The 10,607-nt window shown below is 42.3% G+C and overlaps 1 protein-coding gene across 1 annotated transcript in view; it reads left to right on the top strand.

Annotated features, from left to right (window-relative positions):
- Positions 1–745: 745 nt before the first annotated feature.
- The window catches only part of tmeff2a (transmembrane protein with EGF-like and two follistatin-like domains 2a), a 152,885-nt gene continuing 143,023 nt past the window's right edge, over positions 746–10,607 (top strand). Inside the window, exon 1 of the mRNA XM_049594828.1 lies at positions 746–1,476. Within this exon, the coding sequence (XP_049450785.1) occupies positions 1,287–1,476 (190 nt within the window). The 5' untranslated portion in view covers positions 746–1,286. The remainder of the gene's footprint in view (positions 1,477–10,607) is intronic.

The raw sequence follows: 10,607 nt of genomic DNA, 5'->3' as shown, positions 1-10,607 counted from the left end.
AGGCAGCTGCAGCTTAGCTTCCTCAATATCATGAGGTCAAGTGTCTTTATCGTCATGACAGGCCTTAACAGCAGCCCCTTTGTTTCCAATGGACTTTTCCATGCGCATGGCTTCTAATTTCCTTGGTTCAAAGAGGGGGAGTGTTCTCAACCTGATGTTTGACTTGGCCTCTTTAACACGCGCAGATGCTACACTTTCTAGGACTTTCATGGCCGAAAGCATGTCAATTACTCGCCGCATCCTGCCCCGCGTGACAGCAGTGGGTTATGTCCAAAACTGTATGAATAATATTGAGGTCTCTCTGGATTGCCTGGAGGCAGAGACCCAGGAATAGCGTCAGTGTCGTTTCAAAGCGGAGCAATTATCCAAGGCCAGGCTGGACGAATCGATTCCTGCAGAATTTTTAAATGCTTCGGGCCAATTATAAAGGCAGTGTATCCTCCCTTATACTGCCTATGGTGTAGGCATCGCTAACTGATAGGACTAGGCCTGGAGCACTGTGGCTTTCTCTGCTTTCCTCCCTTTTTCCTTTTCTTTTTCTCCCCCCCATCTCTGTCATTCTGCCTTCCTCTCTTTTGCCTACTCCACCACTAAGATATTCCAATTATTACAGAGGAGCACCCCCCTCCTTCCCTCATGGCATCATACTCCACGTGATCATAACCACGGTAGAAACCAGCTGCTGGTGAGAAAGAAAGAGAGAGAGAGAGAGAGAGAGAGAGAGAGAGAGAGAGAGACCAACTCACTGCGCCTCTGAACGCAGCGCACATACAAAGTAAACGAGAGGACCGCTCCGCTCGTGCAGGAGATCTGCTCGTCTCACCCGCTGGATACTATCACACAACTGCCGTCCTCTCCTAACCCTGTCCGAGGAATACTCTGGCTACATCCTCTCAGTTTTACAGTTTGATTACCTCTCTTTGTATCACCCCCTTTTTTTCTTTCTCATCTTTCCTCCCCTCTCCTCATCCTTGAGCATCCTCCCCTTCTCGCAAGTCTTCCTGCCTGCCTGGCTAACTTTTCCACCCGACTCCATCCCACACAACCTCCTCCATCGCTCACCAACCCCTCGGCAGTTTCTCCCTCCCTCCACAGCCTTCCCTGGATCGGGCGGAACCCATTTGGTCAGTCTACACGGGGCACTGCTACATGGGGCGCACGGTCTCGCACGGAAAATGGTCTGCTGTCGGTCTCTAGGCGCCCCGCTGAACCTGCCGGGATTGGAGTTGTCGGTGCGAGTCTGCGTCTCTTCCCCACCTCGCCTGTGCTGTCGGGGCCAGTGAGATATGGGTCTCTCCGTGGCGGCGCAGGCACCGCTCGTGGAGCACCGACGGCTGCGCCAGTGGAGCGGGACGGCGGGAGGTTGGCTCAGGATCACCCTTGTCTCGTTTCTTGCCACTTTACCTGTGGAGCAGCTGCGCGCCTTCCCGTCCTCCCTCAGCGACTGCCAGACGCCGACCGGCTGGAACTGCTCCGGTGAGAGTCATATCATTAGGGCAGAGTTGCGGTGTCGCTCCAGGCTGTGTTGGTGCTCTATCCGATGTGCACCCATTGTCCAAGTAAACAGATTAGTCAAACCAGCAGGACTCAGCAGCATTAGAGGACAGAATCAAAGTTTAGAGGAGCTCTTAAAACAGACGCCTCATTCTTATTATTGTTGCTTTGTGTGTGTATCCGGCAAGCATGCCAGGGTTTGGTGTTTGTGCCGTGGAGCATATAGGCTGCAGATATTCCTGCACACTGCAAAGCCCTGTGATGAGAGGATGCAGAGTTTTTGGGTCGCTTGATGTGCATTTAGCCTTGTTGAGTTGGTCTCGGAGCATGACAGCAAAGCTTTCGCCGCCGACCATGTCAGAATAATCACCTGGCAGGCAAGGGATCGATGATTTCGATCCGAGACAAAGTGAAAAACAGCCGAGGATGATTTAAGGAGAAAAATAGCAGGGGATGATAGGGGAGATTGTCGCCAGAATAACGCGATGTGCGCCACAATAATAACAACACCAACACTGTTAGTTTGAGGATACAGATAGTGACATTAAGTCAGAATAGCCTACTTTATGTGGCCGCTGCGGAACTTCAACATCATAGTCAACTCCTGGTTATTTCATACTGATTACAGCTGTTTGAGGCTTCAGTCCCCCAAATTGTGGAACCGGGAAATCACACGTCTTGTTTGATTGGCTTATTTTGCATCCCCGGTCGTTTCATCAGGTGTTACTTTAAATATAAACGCAGTCGTTTCTTTTATAGGCCACCGAGCTGTAAACTTGTTTTTTCCTCTCCTCGGTGCCCAAAGCGATAAAAAGGAGCGGACCGGGCTGCAGAGCACAGCGCCTCGCCTCCCTTTGTAAATCAGCCGACTGTGCCGCCATATATTTCCCCTGTCGCCTGTCCAAGTCTGAACCCTTAAAATAGCTCCAAGCCGATTCCACACACTCATGGGCAGTAGCAGTATTGATATTATAGCTCATAACAGCCACACATCAATATGGAGTCATGACTGTCTGTTTGCAGCCTGGATAACAGGATACTGGGATGTTAATATAAAGAGAGGGGGGAACATTTCCATGAAATATTACAAACATCAAAGATTCTAGGTAGCTTAAAAGAGAATAAAACCTCAGAAGACAGGGAGCTCATTTGGATATTTAAGTCTATTCAAATAATTTTATTATGATAATAGGCTAATTATGACAAGTTTAATTAAAGCACAAACAAGACCAAATGAAAATTACATTTTTTGTGATTTTGAAATTTTTAAGATTGTTGTCATTCGTTAGAAAACTTATTTAAAAATGGAGCTTTAGAGTGGTGGTGCTTTGTTAACGTCACAGTTTAAGTCTTAGAGTTGTCCTCAAAGAATCCATAGCAAATGCCAGTGGTGGTGATGAATGAGCTCGTCTGTTTTAATATTTGACTTCGCAGTATTTATTTTTTCAGATTCTCAGTCGGATAAACTGTCTCCATACCTATAGTGTGCAAGGGCATAGGCTTTTTCTTCCTCATTTGGGGGAAACATATTAAGTAAGGGTCTTGGGGACCTCCTCCAAGAACTTTTGAGCATCAAACACTCAGTTTGGGTAAATTTATTTTAAATTTTTGCCTTTCGCAGCTTAAATTTGTGGTGGAAATGTCATGGCACTTCCTGCCTCAACGGTGCATAGTTGCTTCTTCTTTTCAACTTCTTCTTAAAACCATTGCTTTTGAGGTTGCATGCTGCTACTTTACCAGAGGCATCGTTACGTCTATGACTCACGTTCTAGCAGTTTGTCAAAATAAAAGTTCTCAGCTACTTAAATGCATTTTAATTGGGAAGGACATGTCCCCTGCCTACACCTGTGACTGTATGTATTGTATTATAATGGAGGATCATTTTGTGCTGCTGTTGATGGTGGTGATGATTGGCTTGTAATGAACGATAATGGTACACATCCTGTCCAAATACACACTTGCCTACGTCCCCACTTCCTGACACACTCTCATATGCATAGGCTTTTATCCAACACGCCTTGAGGAGGCTTAAGTGCATACACTGAGGACAAAGTACACACACACACGCACGCACGCACGCACGCACGCACGCACACACACACACACACACACACACGCCCAGCATCAATTAGAATTAATAGGACAGAACATGTGACACATGGTCCATCGTGAGAAAGATAAACCCCTTTCAATAATAATAATAAAAAAAAAAAACCGACGGTAATTGCAGAGGGCTTAATTATCCACTCCTTCCTGCATATCATGCAATTTAACAACAACACTAATGTGTGACAGTTTTCAGCCCAGGGAGAATGTGGCTGGCTGAAAAACTGTTTGGTGATGAGTTCAGTGTCACCTCAGTGCTAAGACACATAATTACGGGCAGTGGTGTCATGAAAATGGCAATGGGGTACCAGTTTCAGCAGTGTTGTCTTTAAATGAGCACTAAATGAGATTCTGTTTCATGGAATTTAAAAGAGGATGAAAAAAACTCGGTTTGACAAAGATTGTCATTCTGTTTGCTTTGCATCTGTGGATGACCATGAACAACTGCCACTGAAGGCTACGCTGAGGCAGAACACAGGATCCCTAAATGATCTTGACACTGAGTTAATCTTTGTTCTGTTCTGGGTGCAGAGATAGACTTGGTGACGGGATGCCTGTGGTGAAGCCAGTGTGTAATTGCGACACATGTAAAGTGTAAAGCTGAACCAGGCAAGATTTGTGAAAACACTTCATATATGCGTCACATACCGCTGAGACTGCAACAGAAAAGAACATTTGTTCCCACTTCTTTACATGCTGTAGGTTTTGCAAATTAATTCCATATCCCTTATGTTTTTAAATTGGAACCAGTAATCTACACATAGGAAGAGCCAAAATAAAACACCCAAGACTTAAAAGGGATGGCTGAGCTGTGATATATTTTTGTTACCACCATTACCACCAGTGATATAGAAAATGAGGTCTTAATTTGAGATTTTCCTGCATCTTTAATTAAATTATTTCCTGCTAAAATAAAACAACAGGTCATGAGTAAATTAGAGAAAGGAACTTTCAACCCCTTTTCACTGAAGACATTTTGACATGTCCCAGGCGTAAAAAATCAAATTAATGACTGTTTAATTCCATTTAGCTGCTTCAGCTTCAGGTATTGTGCATGCTGGCTCACTGTCACACTATCATGGCTTCCTGGGATACTATTAATGGACAGGACACAGCCATTGTTAACATCAACAGTAACACCTGTGCCTTTTTACACTATGACAACTGTGAAAAAGACCTATTTGATCATATGAGAAGAGTTTTTCAAATTATTTATAGATTGGAAATGGTATTCATACCTTTTGCTATATCATATATTTACAAATAAATACTCTGCAGAATTTAGGAGTAAGATTTTGCTAGAAAGAAAGAACCCTAGAGAAAAAAAATGTGGCATTAAAGAGCTTCGCTGTGATTGGTTGTGGTTCAGCACTGTTCAGCGCTGTTGTGACTGGTAAATGCTGTTCATGGAGTAAGTACCGAGTCAGCCTGTTATCATTCTTAGGTAGTCAACTACTGACGCTTTGTCACACCCCTCAGTGTGTGTTATCAATGTCAAAGGGTCTTTTTGGTGTCTTTACGAGACGCACAGGTGACTCAACTAATTCCAGTGTAAACCCATCCATAGCAATGCTTGACCAAAACAATAATTGATTTAGTATAAAGAGTGAGAAAGTCCATGTTGTTTTAACATAACATGAGCGGTAATGAGCCATGATGTACAGTCGTTGTGCACTGACATCACACACATGACGTAATAATTTCATGTGAGGTAAGGGTAACGTAAGGTAAGGTAACGTAAGGTAAGGTAACATAAGGTAAGGTAAGGTAACGTAACGTAACGTAACGTAACGTAACGTAACGTAACGTAACACACATACTTATTTGAATTCAAAACATGATCTTTTTTCTAAACCTAACCAAGTAATTCTGTTGCCTAAACCTAACCGTGAGTGTTTCACATTAACCGCATCGCTATCAGACTCCAAGGGGGTCTGACAAAGTATTGGTATTTAGTGACCTGGAGAAGAAGAAAAAGTTGAGCCACCTCCATAACATTCTGATCATTAATAAAGCACCAAACAACCACTTACGATGTAAAGATATAGTGGAGTAATGGTGTCCTGAGTAGAGACTGAAGTCACGCTACCTCTGTGTGTGTTGTAGTTGGAGCTTCTCTGTGATTAGTTGTGGTTAACACTGTTAGGTCTGTCAGCATTGTTGCCAATGTTTACTGCTGTTCTTGGAGTAAGCACTGGCTCAGCCTGACAAAGGCACCCTTCAGTGTCTTGATGAGAGGTACAGGGGTTTCAACTAACTCTAGTGTAAAACCATCCACAGCAATGTTTGACCCAGAGGTTAATTTATTTCCGATAAAAAGTGAGAAAATCCATGTTGTTTTACGTAATGTTATGTAATTGTCATGAATCATCTTGTGCGTGATGCATTGACATCATGCACAAGATGTATTAACTTTGTGTAACGCAACGTAACGCGACGCAACGTAACGTGACGCAACGTAACGCGACGCAACGTAACGTGACGCAACGTAACGCGACGCAATGCAACGCAACACAACGCAACATAATGCAACGCAACTTAATGCAACGCAACATAATGTAACGTAACGTATCGCACCCTAACATCCTTATTTTAATTCAAAACATAATCTTTTTTCTAAACCTAACCAAGAAGTTTTGTTGCCTAAATCTAACTGCAACTGTTTCACATTAACCATATGCTATAATGTGTCTTAGATGTGCGTCACACATATTGATTAAAGGGTGCCCTATGCATCACTATCAGACACTGAGAGGGTGTGACAAATCATCGGTATTTGAAGACCTAGGGAAGAAAAAGGGGTTGAGCCATCTCCAGAAGCCTGTTCAGGCAACTCATATGCTCTGAATGATGAATTTGGCATAGAGAGCTTTTAATTCTGACATACTGTGGGTGTACATTAAATTATTGGAAATTATTTAAAAATATTAAACTTTGCAGAAACAAGCTTTATATATTACACCTGGTAAATGTTAGTGCAATATTCACTTTCCTTTAAGCTCTGTTTTGGTCTCAACCAACTCCTGAGGGAAATACCTGTATCTTAAGCTGCTAAATTCTCCATTATGGTCACTAGTTAGTTGGAAAAATGTCACTTTATCAGAGCTTTATTGCTAAAAACACCTGTCTGCTGTTGCTGGAGGCAACGCCGATGAGAGTGGTGAGACTGAACCAAAACAATGTGCTGAAAGATGCTAAAACACTTTGTACAGCTGGGTGGAACTGCAGTCAGGTGATAATTCTGGGTCTGGGTTCATTACTATGTGCGAAACCAGTCATTTGATCTATTTTTAATACTGATTGATGCAACTTCAAGGCTTTTTTTTTAAACCAACTACCCAATGCTGCAGCAATAAATGTGGTGGTTGAGGTGTTATGGTGGTAATTTACCTGCACGTGGAAAAACTGGTGCTTCATTAATTAAGTTTCGATATATGTAAATGATCATGGAAAGCCAACTCTTTTCAAATAACTTGGACAGGTTTTATATTCATCCAGCACAATTGACTGTGTATTTAATATCCCATGTAATTATCACAGTCAAACCATTGGTGGCATTTTGCCTGTAATTTTTTGGCTTGTATCACTTTAGATAAATGAGCGAAGTCTGTGTTATCTTTAATAGGTGCACTTGCAGACTTTGGCCAAAAATCAGCTCATGTCTTTTTTGCCGTTTTATTCTCCATATCAAAAACAAGTTGAAGCTGAAAATGTTAATATTCATCTCTTGCTGACTGCCTCCCCGAGTACCAGTTTCAGTCAGCCCAATTCAGTTTTATTTTTTTATCAGAATGAGAATAGTCGCAGTCACATATTGCAGAGTTGTTAATAGTGGTAAATGTAATACATTTTATCTACAAACCAATATACCTTACATCTCCTGTGGGAAAATTTCTGAGCAGGGGCCACAATCCCTTCTTCGTTGACCCTCCTTGCTGTTGTTCACTCTGAAAGGCCGTGAGATGCTTTGATAGTTGAAGTGACAGGGATGAGTACAGAATATGCAAAGCCCACTGTAAATCCCATCAAGTGGAGTGAATTACCAGTAGTCTGGAGAGAATCAGCCATCTGCTTCCAAGATTTGTCAGCACAGAGGTCAAAAGTGCTTCTCTTGCATGCAGGTCCACACCTCTGAGAGAAAACAGCAGCAGAAAACTGTAAGTAAGACATGGCACTGGAAGGGAGGTCTAATCAAAAAGGGATCAAAAGTTTGTAATTGGCAACTGGCTGCATTGAGGGAGTCTGTGGGAGCTGTTCAACTGAAAAATGCTTTATTTTCAGACTTGCTGTGATTAAAGTACCTGTTGTGATTATGATTTGAGTACATTTAGTGCTCCGAGTTATTGTGCCTTTTAATAATCCAACATAAAGAGAGATGAACTATAACTCTGTCTATGACAAACATTTGAAAACCTGTTGCGAAGTTATAGAAAAAAAGGCCCAGCATGAGAGAGGTCAAGAAAGGATGTCTCACCGCTGTGGTTGTTCAGCCTTCATTATTAATTTAGTCTACTTAATTATTGATCAGAACAATGCTTAAAACAGGGGGGGAGGGCTCCTCGTTCTTCTTAGTGTTGTGAAATTCCAGGTAGGTAGGAGGAGATGCATTTGGCTGACAAGCTCTCTCTTTTAGACAAGTAAGTGCTTCGCTTGCCATCTTAATCGTTAGCATATAAACATTACCTTTTCAATATTTGATGTTTGCCAGCTTGTTTTCGTTAATTATTCAGCTCACTGTAATCTCCTCCTGGAACGGCAGGGCAGGAGCAGGAAGTGTAAGTTTTCCAGGCTTCTGACACAGTGCAACTTGGGCTGTGCACAAAACCTGTATCAACCAGCATCCATTAAGACGGGATGAGGGAGGGAGATTTCATTCTAATCTGTGCACTTACAGCAAAAGAATACATTAACAAGACCCATACAAAGTAAAAGTAGAGACCATCTTACCATCGGATCACTTTAGCTGTGATGCATTGAATGTGGGCCAGGGGCGTAAAGTGTGTGGTTTGTGAGGGCAATGGCCCCTTCCCTACTTCCTATCAACCCTTCTTCTGGAGCCCTTGTTCGCACCAAACCCATCTTTGAACGCAGCCTTTATTGAGATCACAAATACATACTTGTAAAGTTTTGTTACTGCATCTTGCATGGTCGGGACCCTGTCGCAGTGACAAAATCTGTCCACCTCTGTGGTAGGTTCTGCTACAATAAGTGTCTTCAAGACCACATTTTGTCATGATAACACACACACACAGACTTACATGGTGAAAGCAATACTAGTCCCGCTGTTGTGGCTGATAGAAAAAAGAATAACTAGCAAAACTCTTTGTGATAAAACCATGAAGATACACATAGGATGGACAGGTTGCCATGATAGCAGCATGTCAATCACAAGGTAGCCACACCCCAAAGCTTACCCTGCTTTATTGTCTATTTGCATTAAAATCATTAGGAAAATGTTTACTGAAGGAATAAATCAAAGGAGAAGTAGGGCCATTTTCTCAAAGGCTTTTCTACAATCACACTTCTTTTAGCAGTAGAGTTGCCCCCTGCTGGCCATTAGAAGGAATGCAGGTTTAAGGCACCTCTGCATAGGCTTCACTTTTCAAAACTCCACTATAGTACTATTATCACTACTAGTTTTGCTACTGCCTAATATGTGACGATAAACTCTTCCACACTTTCAAGTAAAATGTCACAGCATTAGGTTTCTTTAGATACTGACAGTCACCCATTAATGCCTGGTTCACACTACACGACATTTCTGTCCATTCTGACAGTCACTATGTCACATTACGCGATTGTGGAGTCATAAAATCGTGCCTTGACTTGGTCGACAGACATGACAGACTATACAATGGTCAACACCAATTAACCCTGGTCGTCAGGTTATTCTTGTCCTATTTTTTTTATTAGTACTATTATTTCAGTCACTGTGTCCGTTCTTGAGCCAGCTGAAATGTGGTTGTAGTAACGTAAAAAGTGCCACCAGGTGTCAGGAGCTACATTTGAAGTTCTGCATGCAAACATGCAAGTCACTGAATCCTCCACAACAAGTTCCTGCAAATATTTCACACTAAAAGCCTATTTAGAAAATGAAGGTTATAAGTGGCTTTTAAGTTTATACATGTACAGGAAGTGTTGAGTTTGAAATGATGGTGCAATGCATTAACTTTATCAAGGCAAATGGGAGGGGATAAAAAGTACAAATATAAAAATACAGAGGGAATTTTAAATGATAGCCTGTTTATAGTCTGTTTGAAATTAAGCTGTTACTGTCTGCAGTTGTGGTGAGTAAAAACCCCACCACTATTTTTTTTTATTTTCTTACCTTATGTCCGTCTCCATTATGAAGAAATAACATTGTTTGCTAGCCTGGTGCTAATGAAAGTACTCACCAGGTTGCTAAGGTGCCTCTGCTGTTTCATGCCATCCTTTTTCTTTTTACTCTGAAATATCAAAAGGCTGGACTGTTGACATACAGTTGTCCACAGCAGCAGATCACGCTGTGTTCCTATTGGTTAAAGTGATGGGAGATGTCGTGAACGACAAAAAGAAAATCAAACACACTAGACTTTCTGTCGGAACGTCGTGAGGCTTCCCAGACGTGGCTTCAGTTGTCGTCTACTATGACACACTACACGAGATGAAACAATGGATTATCGCGTACGACACTCATTGTCATTCACGATCCATGCCGACACCGTACTTTGCTGCGTTGGGCTAGAATCGGGTTGACATCGTGTAGTGTGAACCAGGCATAAGACACCTGCCCAGATTTCTACTGGTTCTCCTCACACTACAGCTCAGCCTCATCTCTTGGATCACCTAGAAGCCTTAAAAGACCTTGGTCCATCATATGTGTATGGATACATATTTTCAACCTCTTCAGTGTGAGAACTAGCATTAGGGTTCAGATTTCTTATTATTGAACTTGAGTTTCTTGTTGTACCTTTGTCGTGTGCTACGTCACAAAAATGTCAGTGAAGTGTATGTATGTATGATGGTTA

Source organism: Epinephelus fuscoguttatus, linkage group LG13 (assembly GCF_011397635.1).
Source record: "Epinephelus fuscoguttatus linkage group LG13, E.fuscoguttatus.final_Chr_v1".
Classification (NCBI taxonomy): domain Eukaryota; kingdom Metazoa; phylum Chordata; class Actinopteri; order Perciformes; family Serranidae; genus Epinephelus; species Epinephelus fuscoguttatus.
The sequence above is the reverse complement of the archived record's forward strand: the minus strand, read 5'-3'. Positions and strand labels throughout refer to the sequence as shown.